Source organism: Cyprinodon tularosa, unplaced genomic scaffold (assembly GCF_016077235.1).
Source record: "Cyprinodon tularosa strain WSP-4 unplaced genomic scaffold, ASM1607723v1 ctg813, whole genome shotgun sequence".
NCBI classification, from domain to species: domain Eukaryota; kingdom Metazoa; phylum Chordata; class Actinopteri; order Cyprinodontiformes; family Cyprinodontidae; genus Cyprinodon; species Cyprinodon tularosa.
In genome coordinates, this window is record NW_024039578.1 from 235,505 (window position 1) to 254,441 (window position 18,937).

Genomic DNA, 18,937 nt, shown 5'->3' on the forward strand with positions numbered 1-18,937 from the left:
CCTATTCCTTTCATTATAACCATCCCCAAACACCTGATTGATTATAGCTCTATGGTTGCAATCATACTGGATTAAATGTGAATATATATTTCAATTAAACATCATTTTACTTCTGAATAACATTTAATTCCACAGCTGTTATTTGATTAAAATGTTTTATAGCAATCCCATAGTTTATTAAACGAAACTTCAACCATCAAAGATCCACTTTCCACTGCTGCACTGTTGGAGAATTTCAGGCCTATTTATCCAGTTCAGCAATAAATACAAAGATCCATGTGATTTGTCTCCCCCCCTCCTGGCCCTCCCCAGTGCATGCTGGTCCCATCCCGAGCCTTAAAGGTCCCATAATATGCAACATTCACTTTATAAACATTTTGTAACAGTAATTTTTGTTCTGAAGCCTGAAAAAACCCGTTCCCCTCTATTATTGCCAAAAGCCTTGTTTTGGATTTCTTCTAAGCCAAAACAAGGCTTTGTTTTTGGTCGGCTCTATAAAGCCTTCAACTCCACGCTAACTCTGACATTTTGAATTGAAAAAACTTCCTGGTTGGGAAGAGAAACGTCTTTAAACTTGGAAACAGAGAGAGTGAGAGAGAGTGGGAGGAACGATTTGCTGGATTTAGCAACAAAAGTGCTAAGTTGGTAACACTGCAAAGAAAAGCAGAAAACTAGCTCCACATAACAGAAGTGCTGAACACCACTAGGGGAGGCAAACATGAACACATATGGTACCAAACCATATTACTACGAATTAACATCTATGGACTGTATCCGTCACAAAAACATAAAGGGATAAGGGATGCTTCAGAGAGGAGATATGGAGGGAAGAAAGAAAAGACAACGGCAGACTGAGAACGGACAAAGTCCCCGGATGCTGTTCTGGCCCCTCCCTCTTTACCCAGCATGCATCAGGGCAGACTTGTCCGTCCTCCAGACCTACAGCTGTCCCAGCATGCACTGTGGCAGCAGCAGCTTTCAATGGAGCGCTCACAGAGTACGAAGTTAAAAGTTCTCTGTTCTGTTGCCGTTGTTCAATAAAAGTATGTTTTACGTTCAGTTAAGGCGAGAACATTATACTTTGAAGGGTTCCCATATGGCCAATTTACCGATTTTATGCGTAATTTAAAAAGAAATTTCCGAAGTTGAGAGGACCGCGGCAACCACCGGTGCTAACACTAGCCCGCCTGCAGTAGCCGGGGCTAACGTTAGCCCATCTGCAGCGGCCAGGGCTAACGTTAGCCTGTCTGCAGCAGCCAGGGCTAACACTAGCAGCCAGGGCTAACGTTAGCCTGTCTGCAGTGGCTAGGGCTAACGTTGGCCCGTCTGCAGTAGCCAGGGCTAACGCTAGCAGCCAGGGCTAATGTTAGCCCGTCTGCAGCAGCCAGGGCTAACGCTAGCAGCCAGGGCTAACGTTAGCCTGTCTGCAGTGGCCAGGGCTAACGTTAGCCTGTCTGCAGTAGCCAGGGCTAACGCTAGCAGCCAGGGCTAATGTTAGCCCGTTTGCAGCAGCCAGGGCTAACGTTAGCCTGTCTGCAGTGGCCAGGGCTAATGTTAGCAGCCAGGGCTAACGTTAACCCGTCTGCAGCAGCCGGGGCTAACGTTAGCCCATCTGCAGCGGCCAGGGCTAACGTTAGCCCGTCTGCAGCAGCCAGGGCTAACGTTAGCCTGTCTGCAGTGGCTAGGGCTAACGTTGGCCCGTCTGCAGTAGCCAGGGCTAACGCTAGCAGCCAGGGCTAATGTTAGCCCATCTGCAGCAGCCAGGGCTAACGTTAGCCTGTCTGCAGTGGCCAGGGCTAACGTTAGCCCGTCTGCTGTAGCCAGGGCTAACGCTAGCAGCCAGGGCTAATGTTAGCCCGTCTGCAGCAGCCAGGGCTAACACTAGCAGCCAGGGCTAACGTTAGCCCATATGCAGCAGCCAGGGCTAACACTAGCAGCCAGGGCTAACGTTAGCCCATATGCAGCAGCCAGGGCTAACACTAGCTTTTCTTTTAAATCTCTTTTAAACACTTAATCTCTCTGAGAATCCCGTTTATTTATTTCTGCTTCATCTGGAGAATTTCCGTTATGTGGAGAGTTTGCAGCTTTTCTTTCCTTGCCGCTCTTTTTTCTACTTGAATTATTTTTCGTTTTTGTGTTTTCTGTGTGTTTGCATTATTTATGTGTTTGCAGTGCTTGTGTTCTAGTGCTGTTTCTGTGTTGGCCAGTCAAATGTTTGGGTTTGCTTGAATTTGCTGTGAATTCATGTATTTGCATGGCATTTGTATCGCTCGGCCCCTGGGAAGCAGAGGAACCCTCTCAAATGCTTGTTTTTTCCTCTGTCTCTTTCCTATTACGGTTTCCCATCTCTTCTGGAGCTAAGGGCCGCTTTAATCCAGGTGACGACCCTTCTCTCATTCAGGACACTAAGGGCCTGTAAACTGCAGTGAGGTATCCAGGAGATCTCTGCGTCCTTCATCCAGCAGGTTGCGAAGCTCTTCGAACGCAGTGGTTGAGTTCTGCAGTTCCTGCTGCAGCTTGTGGATCAGAGGTCCACAGTAGAGCCTGAAAAAAACAAAAATCACTGATTTAAAACATGGTTTTGTTTTGTGACGACAGATGGGACTGCTGGGAGGATCTTTACCGGTAACACTGAGGTTCTGGCAGGGGGCGGCCCAGCAGCTGGTTCAGATGGAGGCTATGCCTCATGCAGTTCTGCCACTGGCTGAATGCATGAGCAACTTCAGGCTGCAGAGAGCAGCCTTCAGACTTTAAACCGTCCAACTTGGCCTTAAACTGATGTTCTAAAGCAAAGATACATTAGCTGCTGATGTACAGTCATTCATTTATTCATTCATTTAATCATTCACTACTTTGTTCATTCATTCATCCATTCATTCCTTTGTCTGTTTTATAATGTATTCATTCATCCAGTTTTACTTTCATTAATTTTTTTGTTCAGTAAAGGTGATAGCTACAAGTTGAACTCTTCCTGGCCAGTTAGTGATTCACTCGCCTGCTCTCATTATGTTCCATGTTTGTCAAAGAACACTACTGCCACCTACTGGTTTGTGACGTCACGGTGCGGTATCGGCTGTTGATCAAGTCCCAGTGCTGTATCTGGTGTTTGTCACAACGCGCTATTATCCAAGTCATCTTGAAAACATTCTTCTTCCAAACAGTTGCCAAACTCACCCAGAGCCATAGCTCTGTTGAACCGTCCATTCCACCTGCTCTTAGCAGCAATGATTTTATGGGATTCTTTATAAATAAGATTGATCTTATTTTTAATAAGATCATAAGCACTCCTCTATCCGCGATTGTACCTGAGGTAGTCATGGAATCTGAACCGGGTTTAGACTGCTTTGATCCAGTTGAACTCTCTGAATTAGCAAAATTATTGTCTTCATCTAAGCCTTCAACTTGTATGTTAGATCCAGTTCCAACCAGGTTATTTAAGGAGGTATTCCCTTTGATCTCCTCCTCCATTTTAGATGTGATTAATCTATCTCTGTTACAGGGATATGTACCTAAAGCTTTTAAGGTTGCTGTAATTAAACCTCTGCTTAAGAAACTGTCTCTTGACCCAGATGACTTGGTCAATTATAGACCTATATCCAATCTTCCTTTCTTATCCAAAATTCTTGAGAAAGTAGTTGCCAAACAAGTCTGCGATCACTTCCACCATAATGAACTTTTTGAAGAGTTTCAGTCTGGCTTTAGAGCTCATCATAGCACTGAAACAGCTCTGGTGAAAGTCACTAATGATATTCTCATGGCCTCAGATAATGGACTTGTATCTGTGCTCGTCCTGTTGGATCTTAGTGCTGCATTTGATACAGTTGACCATAATATTCTTTTAGAAAGACTTGAATATTTTGTTGGAATTAAAGGAACAGCACTAGACTGGTTTAAATCTTATCTATCTGATCGAATTCAGTTTGTTCATGTTAATGATAGATCTTCAACACGCTCAAAGGTTACCTGTGGAGTACCACAGGGATCAGTGCTAGGACCAATTCTCTTTACTTTATACATGCTCCCAATTGGTAGAATTATTAGACAGCATGGGATTAATTTCCACTGTTATGCTGATGATACCCAGCTATATCTGTCTATAAATCCAGATGAAGCTAACCCATTACATAGATTACAGGCATGTCTTGAAGACATAAAAACCTGGATGACTCTTAATTTTCTGCTTCTGAATGCAGACAAAACAGAAGTTATAGTCTTTGGACCAGAGTCTCTGAAAAAGAAACTGATTAGCCAGTCACTTCATTTGGATGGGATTAAACTGGTTTCAGATAATAAAGTAAAAAATCTTGGTGTTATTTTTGATCAGGACCTGTCATTTAAATCCCAGATCAAAGAGGTTTCTAGAATTTCCTTCTTTCATCTGAGGAACATTGCAAAAATTAGAAATATCCTGTCCAGGGGTGATGCTGAGAAACTAGTCCATGCATTTGTTACTTCAAGGCTGGACTATTGTAATTCTTTACTATCAGGAAGTCCACAAACTGTAGTTAAAAGCCTTCAGCTGATCCAAAATGCTGCAGCCAGAGTTCTAATGAAAATTAAAAAGAGAGATCATATCTCTCCTATCCTGGCTTCTCTTCATTGGCTTCCTGTTAAATCAAGAATAGAATTTAAAATCCTCCTTCTCACATATAAAGCCTTAAATGGCCAAGCTCCATCTGATATCAGAGATCTGATTGTTCCTTATGTTCCTAACAGAGCACTTCGCTCTCAATCTGCAGGTTTACTAGTGGTTCCTACAATTTCTAAAAGTAGAATGGGAGGCAGATCTTTTAGTTATCAGGCTCCTCTCCTGTGGAACCAACTACCAGTTTTAGTCCGTGAGGCAGACACCCTGTCTACTTTTAAGGCTAGGCTTAAAACTTTCATTTTTGATAAAGCTTATAGTTAGGGTGGCTCAGGTTATCCTGAGCTATCTCTATAGTTATGCTGCTATAGGCTTAGACTGCTGGAGGACATAGGGACCCCCATTTCATCATTCTGCTTCATTCTCTCTCTGTTCTCCTATTCTGCAGAATCTGTTAGTTCAATCTCTAACCTTCTGCTCTCTCTGCTTTTCCTCAGAGTAGCTTTGACTCGTCTGTTCCTGTTTGGCTGTGACGTCATCCTGGAAAGAAACATCAGCTGTGCTGCTGCCATCAACACCCTTGTTTATAGATGTTGGAGATCGGCTTGTTTTCCAGTGTGGTCCTGTTTCTCTGACCGTGACTGAGTGGATGTGCTCTCTTCGTCCTCTGGCATGGGAGCTGCATTGGAGCTCGTCTGCCTGGCTGTGTGTTTCCTGGACGGGGCCGCCTTTTACAGCTGCTTTTTGTATCTCTGCTTCTGTCTCCTTGAACCCCAGTCGGCCTCGGCAGATGGCCGCTCACACTGAGCCTGGTTCTGCTGGAGGTTTCTTCCTGTTAAAAGGGAGTTTTTCCTCTCCACTGTCGCTACAAGCATGCTTAGTGTGAGGGATTGCTGAAGAGTCAATGAGTCAATGCAATCAACTGGTTTTCCTTAGATAGAAAACTTTGTATCAATTTGACTGTATGATCTGGTTGAACTGGAAAGTGCCTTGAGATGACATGTGTTGTGAATTTGGCGCTATATAAATAAACTGAATTGAATTGAATGTTGGCTACATATTACGTGTTTTTTCTCTGGCCAGAAGTTTGATGGCAAATCCTCCCTCTTCAAGTTGGCGATCCAACGACCAACCCGTCCGTGGAGGATCAGGAATCAGAAAGGTGGAATAACTCTTTTTTTTCACTTTTACCCGATGTATTCCAGCATCCAGCTGCCATGCACGTTGGCATTGTCAGTTTCACTATAGCTCTGGTGAATTTCAATGGTGAAGTCCTCTGGAAATCTTCAATAATTGTTGTTGATTGCAGATGTAGTTATTTTGTTCATTCATTAATTGTTTTTGTTCATCATTTGAGTTTCTCTTGTTTTATTTATTAACTATTATCCTTTACAATCTGTTTATTTTTTGTTCTATAGTTCATAGAGGTCCAGCTCAGTCCTGGGCTGTCCTCTGGACTCTGTACAGCAGGTGGGGGACAGGAGGGCCCTGTCCAAACTCATTGTTACGCCCACCAAGGACACAACATATTTGAGGACACGAGACAAAAATGAGGGTTCAAAAAAAGATGTTTTATTAATAAATTCTCTCCGTTTTAGTTGTTCTTGGTTCGGCTTCTTCAGATGTTCTGCGAAGAGAAAAATAGTTAACGGCCCTCAAATCCCGTGCCCCAAAAAAATAAAAAAAGAAACCCAAAGTAACAACAGAAAGTTGGACCTGGCAGGCCGATCAAACAGAATAAAACGGTACAGCAGGGGGCCAACCCTATACAGGGCCGTCGAAGCCCCTACTGGTACCGGACTAAAGGTAAAAAATAACCTAAGCGAAAGAAAAAATCGAAAACAGGACTACCGGTCCCGCCAGGCCAAAAACCTCAAGAAAAAAGTAAGAAAAAGTTAACAAAAATACCACATGGCAGGCTGGAACGTCCGCTGCAGGCCTCAGCGACAAGACAAGTGCGCACCGCGCACAATGGAGCAAATGAAGCAGGTGGGAAGTGGCGTCCAAACGAGGTTGGAAAGGAACGCGCAAGGAACGCGCTAACGTGCTGAAGGCCAGCCTATTTATAGGCGGACGACAGCACCACAAATTAACATAATTGATTTACTAAAAGAATCCTAAAATATATTAACAAAAGGATCCTTCAACTAAAGTTTATAAGCAAACGAAGAAAAGAAATGGACAAAAATCATAATGTGCCTGGGGCACATAACACTCATGTCTATGCTGGACCATGAGGACCACCCCCTGAAGGACACTCTCTCTGCTCTGGAGAGCAGCTTCAGTGAAAGACTGATACACCCTCGCTGTATAAAGGAGAGATTCCGCAGATCCTTTCTTCCCGCTGCTGTCAGACTGTACAACCAACAATGCTAGCTCCGTATCAACCATATGTCCACCGTCACTTTACCTGTTATTATTGCATATCTACTGTATACATCACTCATACCTATTTAAATCTGCAATAATTTAATACAATCAATCATTTGCACAGAACTTTACTGTTGTCACTTTATACCAGTGTTGCCTTGTCTGTCTGTATATACTTAATGTGTGTGTGTACATATATATATATATATATATATATATATATATATATATATATATATATATATATATATATATATATATATATATATATATATATATATATATATATATATATATATATATTTTTTTATACTTTGTATTCTTCTTCTTCTTTTTCCTACTGTACTGTGATGCAACGCTGCAATTTCCCCACTGTGGGACAAATAAAGGATTATCTTATCTCTTATCTTATCTTATTTTCTGATTTATTTATGTTTGTTTGTTAATTGATTGATTGATTCATTGTTGTTGTTATTTCATTCATTCACTCAGTGTATATGTTTATTCATTCATTCAGGGTGAAAAGTGACTCACCTGCTTCAGTTTCACCATACTGGAGTCTGTTCTTTCATTCATTTGCTCATTGGTTGATACATTCAGCTGGACACTTGCTCATTTCTTAAGAAACTAATTCATTCATTCATTCATTCATTCATTCATTCATTCATTCATTCATTCATATCAGTTGTTTGTCCCTTCATACATTTATTCATTCATCCAACTTAGAGAATTGAGCATAGTACCTTTTTGCTGCAAGGCATCAGAGCTACAAACTGCTCCACTGTGCAGCCACACCGATTGATTGATTGATTGATTGATTCACTCATTCATTTATTCATTCATTCATGTTAAATCCTGATGAGCGTAGACTCACCTGCATCATCCTCCCCATATAGAAACCCCAGCAGTAAGGCCTGCAGATAGAAGTTGTTTAAACCTCCTGGGCTGTTCTCTTGCCGGTACTGAAACCAGAACCGGGTCACAATGAGCGTTAGCTTCAGTCGGTCCGGAATGTTTTCAGGGCTGGAACACCTGAGAGCTTCAAAAAACACCTTCCGACGCAGATCCTCAGGAGCCTAAAGAGGGATTAAAATGATTTATTATTTCTGACCGATCAAACTTGAGAACAGAACTCCGCCCCATGAGAAGCCCTGGATTAATGATCCGTTCCATTGTTTCTGTCCTCAGCATCACAGATCAGCCCATCATTCCCAAAGAAGAAAGCATCAAAGGTGACATAAAACCAGAGATTAGAGAACAACAAAGACAGAAGGTCTGTGAGGTGACATTCAGGACTGGATTTAGGAAATTTCGGGCCCTAGGCAAAGACAGGCAGGGGCCCTCTGAATTGAGAAGACAACACATCAAAGAGACCCATTTTACAGATAGAGAAATGTTAATAGAATGGACATCCATTATCTGTTCTAGGTTGTGTCCCTCTCTTCTTGTCCCTTTTCTTCTTGTTTTCCTCTCTATGTTTTGTACTCAGCTGACTTTTCATGCTGTCTCTAAAGGAATGAAAGATTTTTTCCAAGCACTAAGCTCACTTAGCTGATTGCTCCTTCCTGTGTTTCCAAAAAGGCCAAAGTAAATAACCCAGTCCTTCTTTTCACTGTAGACAAGCCATGATCTGCTTATCTGTTCTCCATTTTTCATTTGGATGAAATAATAGCTGCATGAATCATGACAGCAGACAAGATAGAGGAGAGCAGGAGGCGGGGTTACCAATCTACTGGCTCTGGAGAGCAGAGTTCGCTGCTTTTAGATGTTGTCTCCAAAGTCTCCAGTAGCAGAAAAAAGTCTCTAGATTTGGCGCTAGGAGCTTTTTAGAAATCAAAGTGCTAGAGGGGTCTGAAAAGTGGCTAAATATAGCGACTAAAGCGCTAAGTTAGCAACACTGCTCTTTGCATGGTTTGTTTTCAAATGGTTTGCTGCTGTCTGTTTGGACCTTTCTGAACATGTGCAGCAAATGGACTGATCCAATATGGTGGACACTGAAGGGGGGGGGGGGGGGGGGGGGCTGAGACACACTTAATATTATCAGCGTTCTGATGGCATTTTAGCCAAAGGATTTTTATCAAAACAAAATCAGTGAGCACAAATAAAGAATGTTTTTTTTTAACTCCCCCCCCCCCCCCCCCCCCCCCCCAGTGACACTATATTTCACCTAAAAAGAGTTTTGTTAAAATCAATCCTTATCAAATAATGCAATAATGTTCCGACTCAAGATTGGCTAAAGACTTGTGTGTCTTTTTTGTCAGACGGAACTGACTTGGTACCATCAGATGATCTCTCTTGTAAATCTGTTGAAACACCGAATACAGTGGGGCCAAAACTGTCACGATTGTGTTGGATGTTTGTGTGAGGACCCGATATAGAGGCAGGGAGGCTGAGGTGAGTTCTTGCAGATTTAACGGGATAGCACAGGTAGCAAAAACATGAATCCAAAAATCCAACTAAAAAATGTTAAGTAAAACTTTGGATCATTTAACCGTGCCGAGCTCGGTTCCTTAAGACCGTTTACACACCACACTAGCACGGTTCCTCGCATTCTATCGACGATCTACGGTACTACTGCTCTCAAGAGGTAAATAAGCCAACCAACATGGCGGCGCCCATAACATTCAGAAAGTTTCATTATAATTGTGATATTTCATTGTTTGCCGAGAGTTAGGCAAAGAAGGCAGCCTTTGGTGAATTTACTTGACAGAGTTAGCTTTTGGGAAGTGGATACGACAAACGATAGTCTAATCAGTGCTTCCTGACGCAGGAAACAACGACAGACGTTGAGGTTCATCACACTGCTAAGCAGAATCATCAGTGGAAATCGTAGGGACAGTTGAGAAGATAGTGTTTCCATGAATGTCGGAAATTTCCTGATTACGGAGGCTGACTGTAAGGAGATGACGCAGTCGGCTCATGCGCTCTTTGCTTTCTGAGAACCGAGCCAGACCTGAACCACACCGAGCCCTACTGATGAACTAGTACCATGTTAGCGCAGTTTAGTTGTGTCTGGCATGGTCCGGTTCAATTCTGCGTACAATTTACACTCAACAGTTATCGTGGTCATCATGCAAGGACCGATCTCGGCACGGTTTCAAAAGGGAGTAAATGGTAGTGTGGCACAAATGCCATTTTTTGCCCTAATACCGATACCTGGCTGTGCAGTATTGCCTGATACCGATACCATCTGTTTGAAATTGATTTGTCTGTGTATATATGAAGAACTATATACTAATGGGATGTAAAATAATTGCCATCATGGCTTTGTCAAGCTGCTGCCTACCTTTGTGAAGCAGGACTAACACAAAGTGAATCTAGTAGAATTTTATATTGTCTACCTGGAATGGGTGACAATAGTTGAATAAACTTTTGGCTCTCAAAAAGGTATAGGCGCCCTATTTGTTGGTACTCGCTGATACTGACAACACCATTTTAGTGCAGTGTTGGGGCCCTGCCCGATACTGGTATCGGTATTGGTGCAACACTAGTAAATGGGGCTATTATCGGTGGTCTAAATGAATCTTTAACATTTCTACCTCATTTAGATGTTCCAACTTCAGCCTCTGCAGGTCCTTTGGTGTCACGCTTGGTGTGATAGGAGTCACTGCTTTGGGACACAGATCCTCAGTGCCCCTCCTGTCATATTCTGTGAATGGCTCTGAGCCAACCAGCAATCCATAGAAGAACTGTCTGATACGATGAGAAGCTTCGTAGCTGCTGGGCTGGGAAAAATCCTCCACCAGTGGAGTCAGCGTCATCGATTTATCAGCCACAATTGTGACAAAAGAGGTCAGCCTTCCGTTTTGAACTTCATGGATCATCCATTCCGGCAGGTCGGGATTAGGTGGTTCAACTAAATCGTAAGTTTGAGCTGAATCTACAAACTTTTTCACTTCCTCCTTTCTGGTTTCACCTATCAGCTGTAGAGCTGCTCTCACAGCCTCTTCTATTGTTCTCGCCTTGTATTGGCTTAAGAAATTCAGGATGAATCGCTGCCGATTAGCATGGTAACCTCCAGGCTGCTGGGGTTGATGATATAATCTAGTTAACACTCCCTTGTCATCTAAGCGTGAGTAATCATTGCCTGATATTGCAGCAAAGATGGGCATCTGCTTACATTTTATCTTAAATATTTCACAAAAGCGTGAGATTCTGTAGCGCTTCGCTAGAATGGCTCCTCCTTCTACATTTTCCCAATTAAATTGATCAGTGTAAAGGAACCCTTCCTGTATATCAAAGATGTAGAAATCTGAGTCTTTGGACAGAACTGGACACTTCCTCTCATTGGCCCACATGGCAGCTGTTTGGTCAGCCTCCCCTAAACACTGCTGCATCTCTATGTTCATTTCCTGAAGAATCTGGATAAAGACGTCTTTGGCCATAGGAGGTAGGATGTTATCCCAGCTCCCAGCCTTAGACTCTGAGATTCTTTTTGCCTTTTTAAGTTTTTCTTTCATCCGATCTTCAATGGTTTTCCCCTTCATTGCCGATGAGCCTCCATCCAAAACCACCAGCGCTGTGATATTACATTGCTGGAGGTTGGAGAAGAACCGTCGAACCAGCTCTCTGAATGCAGAGTAATCTCCTCCATGTTGTTGGTCCAGCTTTGGTTTGGAGTTAAAATACAGATTATAGAAGAGATTGGGACCATCAATGACGACTGAGCTGTCTTTGAATTTTTCATCTTCTAAGATGTTTGACTCTTCAACCAGTTTTTTCATGTTACTAACGCCCATGATCTCTGAAGGCTTGTAGAACAGGGATGTTGCTGAGTGTGTTGAGGGATTCTTCTCTCTATAAACATATAAACAAAACAGGTTAACCAATTTGGAAGGGTTTAATGTTCAGGTGGGTTAGGGGAGTTATAACTCTGGACCCTGGACAAGTCACCAGTCCATCACAGGGCAACATAGAGACAAACAGGACAAACAACCATTCACACACACTCACGCCTAAGAAGAATCTAGAGAAGCCAATTAACCTAACAGTCATGTTTTTGGACTGTGGGAGGAAGCCGGAGTACCCAGAGAGAACCCACGCATGCTCAGGGAGAACATGCAAACTCCATGACTCCCCCAGAGCTAACCTGTAAGGATGACTGGAGTAGTGTTTATCAAATTGTTGTCCCAGAGGTTTATCGCTCTGAAATACTTGGCTTTGCTCATGACCATAGCCTAGCAGGACATATGGGTGTAAAGAAGACTCTAGATAGAGTAAGGAGACACTTCTATTGGCCTGGTTTAAAAACTGATGTTGCCCAGTACTGTAAAACCTGTCATGTCTGTCAAATTGTGGGTAAACCTAATCAGACGATTCCCAAGGCCCCTTTACATCCCATTCCTGTTGTAGGTGAGTTTGCTGTAAGTTATAGGACTGTAAGGTACTGTTTGGGTTTATCACTGCTCTCAACCGGGAGTGTCGGCCAGAACACTACTCAGGCCAGGATTTCAATCAGGACTAGATGTTAGAAGAAGGTGCAGCAGGTGGAGAATGAAGACATGAGCCAGGATCCTTTAACTGGTCTGTATTCCAAACTCAATTTCGGATTCCAATTGATTAAATGAACATAAGGTATTTCCAGGTAGGTACGTGTGTAAGTGTGTGTGTGGTTTCCTAAAACAAGACAAGAAAGATAATTCAAATTACCCTATCTTTACATATCACACCATAGATAAGCTAAGGAGAAAATAATTAAACTCTTAAAAGTTTTACCTCTAATATACTGTTATCAGCAAACAACAAAGTTAGCTAACAATCATGGCTTGGCGCCATCTAGTGGATGCGTAGGTTCGCCACAACACTCTACAATACACACACACAGCAGATAACCAAGACTTATCAACAGGTAACTAAGAACGAAAATAACTCATTTAACTGCAATAAACACTCAGACATTAAACTTACTCGTCAGTGACGCACACTTATTTGAAGAACACACATATTTCCAAGTCCTTTCCCTGTGTTAGCTCAGTGGCTCAACTGCCGAACTTTTCAACCGGCAGCAGCAACGGTCGTCACGGCAACGTGATGACGTCACTGCTTCCTAACTTCTGCATGCCTTAAGGGCCAAAATAACACTGCGCAGAAACTACAGAATATAAACAGCAGTACCTAACATCGAAACCTAAACTACTTAAGGGTCTTTTGTACACCTGTCATTGGGGAGTCATTTGAGCACATTGTGGTTGATTGTGTGGGTCCACTCCCGAGGACCAAGTCTGGAAATCAGTATCTACTGACAATTATGTGTATGGCAACACATTTCCCAGAGGCTGTTCCCCTCAGAAAAATCACTGCGACCACTGTTTCTAAGGCGCTTATTAAGTTTTTCACACTGTTTGGTCTTCCAAAGGTTGTTCAGACTGAACAAAGGAACAAACTTCATGTCTAAGGTGTTCTCTCGTAGTTGTCTATAAAACACTGTACTTCCTCTGCTTATCATCCAGAGTCGCAGGGAGCCCTAGAGAGGTTTCATCAGACATTAAAAAACATGTTGAGGGTCTACCGTGAAGAGTTTGAAAAAGAGTGGGATGAGGGAGTTCCCCTCTTACTCTTTGCAGTCAGAGAAGTGACTAGGGTCACTAGGGTTCAGTCCAGCTGAGTTAGTGTTTGGCCATATGGTACGGGGACCACTGAGACTTTTTAAGGAGAGATGGTCAGAAGAGTCACCTTGTCAATCTAACCTCTTGCAGGTGTGTGTAGTTTCAGGTCCAAACTCCAGAGGGCTTGTGAACTTGCTAAGTCAAACTTATGCAAAGCCCAAGACAAAATGAAACAAAGGTTTGACAGAAAAGCTAAGCACAGAGTGTTTTCTCCGGGGGAGAGGGTGCTTGTTCTCCTGCCACTTCCTGGGTCTACTTTGCAGGCTCAATATAGTGGGCCTTTTGTGGTCTAAAGTCAGGTCAGTGAGACTGACTATTTGGTTAAGACCCCAAACAGGAAAAGGAAAACACGTATGTGCCATGTTAACCTTCTGAAGCCATATTTTGGCAGAAAAAATGTCCTCTCTGAGCCCAAGCCTATTTCTGTGCTGACCACCGCAGATTCAGAGCCTGAGGACGTGTCTGGTATGGTTGAAAAATCAGTTCCTGAGAGAAGGTTGCCGAACTCTGAGCTTCTGTCTAACCTAAACGAAAACGTGATGACATTATTGCTGTACTCCACAGGCATCCTGAGCCCTTCTCAGATGTACCATCTTGCACCAGCGTCCTACAGCATGACATAGATGTTGGTGACGCTGCCCCTATAAAGCTACATCCATATAGAGCGAACCCTGAGAAGCACCAGGTTATGCAAAAGGAGGTACAGTACATGCTGCAACATGGTATAGCTATGCCCAGTTCTAGCTCATGGAGCTCACCATGTCTGCTAGTAGAGAAATCTGACAAGTCACTACGTTTTTGTACAGACTTCAGAAAAGTAAATTCAGTCACTAAGCCTTATTGTTATCCTCTACCTCGATTAGACGACTGCATGACTTTTGTCACTAAACTTGACCTATTGAAAGGTTATTGTGAAGTCCCCTTGACCCCTAGAGCACGTGAAATCTCAGCCTTTGTCAACCCTGATGACTTTTGTGAATATAGGTGATGGCATTTGGCATGAAAAACGCCCCCGCCACTTTTCAACGCCTTGTAAATACTGTGATGAGAGGTGTTGATGGTTGTGAGGCTTATCTAGATGATGTGGTCATCTGTAGCTCAACTTGGTCCGAACATGTTTCCAAACTTGATGACGTTTTCTCAAGGCTGGTTGCTGCCAATTTGACTTTAAATCTAGCTAAGTGTGAATTTGCCCAAGCTACTGTCACTTATTTGGGTAAAGTCGTCGGTTGTGGACAGGTTTGCCCAGTTGGGGCCAAAATAAAGGCCATTGTTACCTTCCTAGTACCAGGCGTGAGCTTAAGCATTTTCTCGGTATGGCATTGTTATGTGCTTCGGGCACATTATGATTTTTGTCTATTTCTTTTCTTTGTTTTCTTACAGACTTTAGTTGAAGGATCTTTTGTTAATATATTTTGGGAGTTGAATAATTCTTTTGGCCAGTTAATTACGTTAATTTGTGGTGCTGTTGTCCGCCTATAAATAGGCTGGCTTTCGGCATGTTGGGGCGTTCCCTTCCATCCTCGCCTGGACTCCGCTTTTCCACCTGCTTCCACTCGTTCCACCGTGCGCGGTGCGCGCTTGTCTTGTCGCTGCGGCCCGCAGCGGACGTTCCAGCCTGCCATGCGGTATTTTGGTTAGCCGTTGCTTGCTTTTTTTCTTGTGGTTTTGGCCTGGTGGGACCGGTTGTCCTATTTTCGATTTTTCTTTTGCTTAGGTTATTTTTGTGCTTTAGTCCGGTACCAGTAGGGGCTTCGACGGCCCTGTATAGGGTTGGCCCCCTGCTGTACCGTTTTGTTCTGTTTGATCGGCCTGCCAGGTCCAACTTTCTGTTGTTACTTTTGAGGTTCTTATTTTTTGATTCCTTTGGGGCACGGGATCTGAGGGCCTCTAACTTTATTTTCTTCGCAGAAAAATCAGAAGAAGCTGAGCCAAGAAAACTAAAGAGGAGAGAATTTATAAATAAAATATCTTGTTGAACCCTCATCTTTTTGTCTCGTGTCCTCAAATATGTTGTGCCCTTGGTGGACGTAACAGGCATTCATAATCTGAAGGCTTTGTTGGCCAGTACCCCTGTCCTGACAGCCCCTGATTTTGGTCAGCCCTTTAAAATTGCAGTAGATGCCAGTGAGGTTGGTGCTGGAGCTGTCCTCCTGCAAGACAGATCAGGAGTTGAGCATCCTATCTGCTACTTCTCTAGGAAGTTTAAAATCCATCAAAGCAGATACTCTACCATAGAGAAGGAGGCTTTAGCTCTAATCCTAGCACTTGAGCATTTTGAAGTGTGTGTTTCTTACAGCCAACCTGTCGTGTTCTACACTGACCATAATCCACTGGTCGCTCTTGGTCGCATGAAAAACTCCAACCAGCGCCTTATAAGATGGAGCCTGTTTCTGCAAGGCTTCAGCCTGGACATCCGCCACATCAGAGGACGTGATAATGTCCTTGCAGACGCCCTTTCAAGGTCGTGAGTTGCCCACTGCTTATGATGCATGTTGATTGATGTGATCAACCTGCTTATGGGAGGGGGTGTTATGTATAAAGCTGTACTAAGCATGTCTTCAAGTTCCAGGTTTTCCAGCCTGAACCCTTATTGAGCTGGAGTCTTTAAAGGTCTGCCTTGGCTCCACCCTCTCTCTCTCTCTGTCTCTCTCTCCAGCCTGGCAGCCAGAACAGCAGCAGCTGCTGCTCACTACCACTTCCTTGTCCCCTTTTTGTATGTTTTAACCCCTAGTAACAGGTAAATAAGATGATTTGCCAATGGAATGAGTATTCTTACTCTTAAGACAAGTATATAATATGTACTTAAAATAAGACAATGCAATTGTTTTTTTCTTTTTGTAAATTCGCCATCGGCAAAGTGTCTCACTGACTAACTGACTAGAAATGCAACCTAACTAGGTTTCATTTCTTTGCACAGCAAACGCAGCGGATCTTCTTTTATGTAGGAATGAATGACAGCCGGAGTTGAGGAAATCCTCCTCTGTCTGACAATGTCCTCAGTTAAGGTCAGCAATATTAGTTGTATATCTCCCTGCTTGATATTTGTAATACATAATAGTATATTGACCTGTTAAAGCTGATATAAATTCTAGTAATCCCTCTGCCCTAGACTCTGGCTATATGTACCCTTTTTCACTTTGAGCACCTTCCATTTCAGGGGTAGGGTGGCCATTTCTATAGCACCAAAAAGGAGGACATTGTGCGGCATATCAATAAATTACTACGGTGTACATAAGAATCGGGTAAAGTCACATTTATAGTACAATTCTTAGTAGTTTAAAGAGGATGCTGGTGTAGTTGAATAGAACAAAATATTAAAGAGATGTAAAAAAAGAATTGGTTCCCAGCATTTGTATTTATTTAATACATTGTGGTGTTTAAAAAGTGACTATTTTTTGACACGATTAATTTGAGCAGAACTGCTGCAATTGATCATAAAGCAGTTGTTTGGAAAATAAGCTTGAGGCGGAGAGAGAGCTAGAGAATAGGACAATACAAATGTCAAAAAGTGGCTGGAAAAGAGGAATTCGTGACATGGCTGCAGCCTGTCGAGAGTAAAGATTATTTCACCATGTTATCTATCTATATATATATATATATATCTATATATATATATATATATGTAGATATATATACACAAACTTGAGTCATGGAACTGTGCTTACAGCTCCTTATTTCATGTATACTAATAACTTGTGTACATGATACTTGTTGATGAAATTAAAATTATTTCTAATAGCATTAAAAGAGCATTAAATTAGAGTTCCTCATTCCGGTATAAACCCTGTGAACGTTTAATTTAATATGACATATTAAAAAAAATCCCCATCATCATCCAGCAGATGTTCAGTTTCTGCCCAAATATTTTCTTTCTGTTGTGGATTTTTGTAACAGGAATAAACAGGATCATCCATAGTTTGTATGAACTATGTTTGTTCTCCGCTTCCAAACTCATCATCTCTTCATCCATTCCTGCAATAAGAATTTTTTGGTCCAGTTATTTAATTAATTGCTCTTAATTTTGGGAATATATACGAACTATGCTCTAATTTCTAGTAACCGAACTGTTTTTACTATAATTTAATTTGACAAACCGGGTCCTCTCTACATTCTTTATCCTGTTTGGTGCGATTGCAATTGCGGGTCTTGATCTGGACTGACGGGAGCGGAGCCAAAAAGAGCTCAGTTCCGTATTTTGACGGTGAAGGACGGAGAAGACGTACGTGGACAGAGACGTGCGGAGGAGTAGTGGAGGATGTGGAACAGCTCTAATTGATTTACATGACAGACAAGTACTCCGCACGACGTACTTGAGCGGAGCGGAGCACTGACGGAGTATGTGGAATCTGTGGGTAAAGGAGGGCAAATACACGTCCGGCTGGATGCGGCGCCGGACGCCGGACAGTGCAATGAAAATCCGGACTGTCCGCCCTAAAGCCGGACAAACGACCGCAGGTGTCCTCTACAGCAATATGATGCCAGCAGTATTCAGGTTTCCTCTTTAATCATTTTTGTTGATTATAGCCTCTAAAGCTCTTTGATATGCATGAGTTGTTGCAAATAATCTATAATTATAAATATGTCCTTGACCTTACTTTATTTGCCTGACTCAGAAAAGACTTACTGCAGAATTTTTGTTTGATTGTTTGGCTTTTAATTCTATTCCTTTTTTTGTTTGTTTGTTTTTTTCTTTTGATTGTTTTGTTTTCTGTTCCATATTTTGTGATGCTGTTGTTTGTAAAAGCTGTTTAATAAATAAAGTTCACTTACCTGCTAAGCCCGTCCAACAGAAAGGTGAATTGAGTTAAACAGGATGACCGACTTGTTTTGGTATCTTACCGTTTGGTACTGCCTCCTTCCCTTATTTCTGTCATCTTTAGCCAAAATGGACCAATGAGAATTTAGAAGTTTATTTCCTGATAAGAGGAGGAGGCTAACATTTGGTCACATGATTCCTCAGAAATTGAAACCTAAGAAGCAGATCTAAGCATATAAGATTTCATTAAAAACAGCAACAGCTCCAGGTTCATTACCAGATTCTAACCCAGACAGTGAGTCCAGAAGCAGCAGTGCATTCACCATGGACTCCATACAGACCAGTGTTCCTGTTTATGAACACTGTTTACAGTTAGAAACTGTTGGTGAGCATGGGTTCTGAGCTTAGTCTGAAACACATCAACTGAGGTCATAGTATTAGAGCTGCAGATAGAACTTATTCTTCAAGTTACTATGATTCACCTTTGTTTATTTGCAACCATGCATTCCAATTAAATGTGTCCTCTGCACCTAACCACACCTTAGCAACAGGTGAGCAGCTTGTATCCCTTGAAGCAGTGACGTGTGACGGGGAGGCAGAGCCTCACCAGTCATCATG

At 42.5% G+C, this 18,937-nt stretch overlaps 1 protein-coding gene across 1 annotated transcript; it reads right to left on the minus strand.

Annotated features, from left to right (window-relative positions):
• Positions 1-2,003: 2,003 nt before the first annotated feature.
• Positions 2,004-18,372, minus strand: LOC119774480 (protein asteroid homolog 1-like). The gene is made up of 6 exons (XM_038272006.1): positions 18,334-18,372; positions 10,495-11,752; positions 7,826-8,031; positions 5,829-5,835; positions 2,624-2,769; positions 2,004-2,544 (listed from the first exon to the last, which is right to left on the minus strand). The coding sequence occupies exons 2-6, from the start codon at positions 11,692-11,694 to the stop codon at positions 2,406-2,408; spliced, it is 1,698 nt and encodes a 565-aa protein (XP_038127934.1). The 5' UTR covers positions 11,695-11,752; positions 18,334-18,372; the 3' UTR covers positions 2,004-2,405.
• Positions 18,373-18,937: the final 565 nt, after the last annotated feature.

Coding starts and splice junctions, on each gene's coding strand:
- LOC119774480 (XM_038272006.1), bottom strand. CDS start 11,694: ATGGGCGTTAGTAACATGAAAAAACTGGTTGAAGAGTCAAACATCTTA. Junction 8,032..10,494: donor AGTTGGAACATCTAAATGAG/GTAGAAATGTTA, acceptor ATCCCTCTTTAG/GCTCCTGAGGATCTGCGTCG. Junction 2,545..2,623: donor CCAGAACCTCAGTGTTACCG/GTAAAGATCCTC, acceptor TGTTTTTTTCAG/GCTCTACTGTGGACCTCTGA.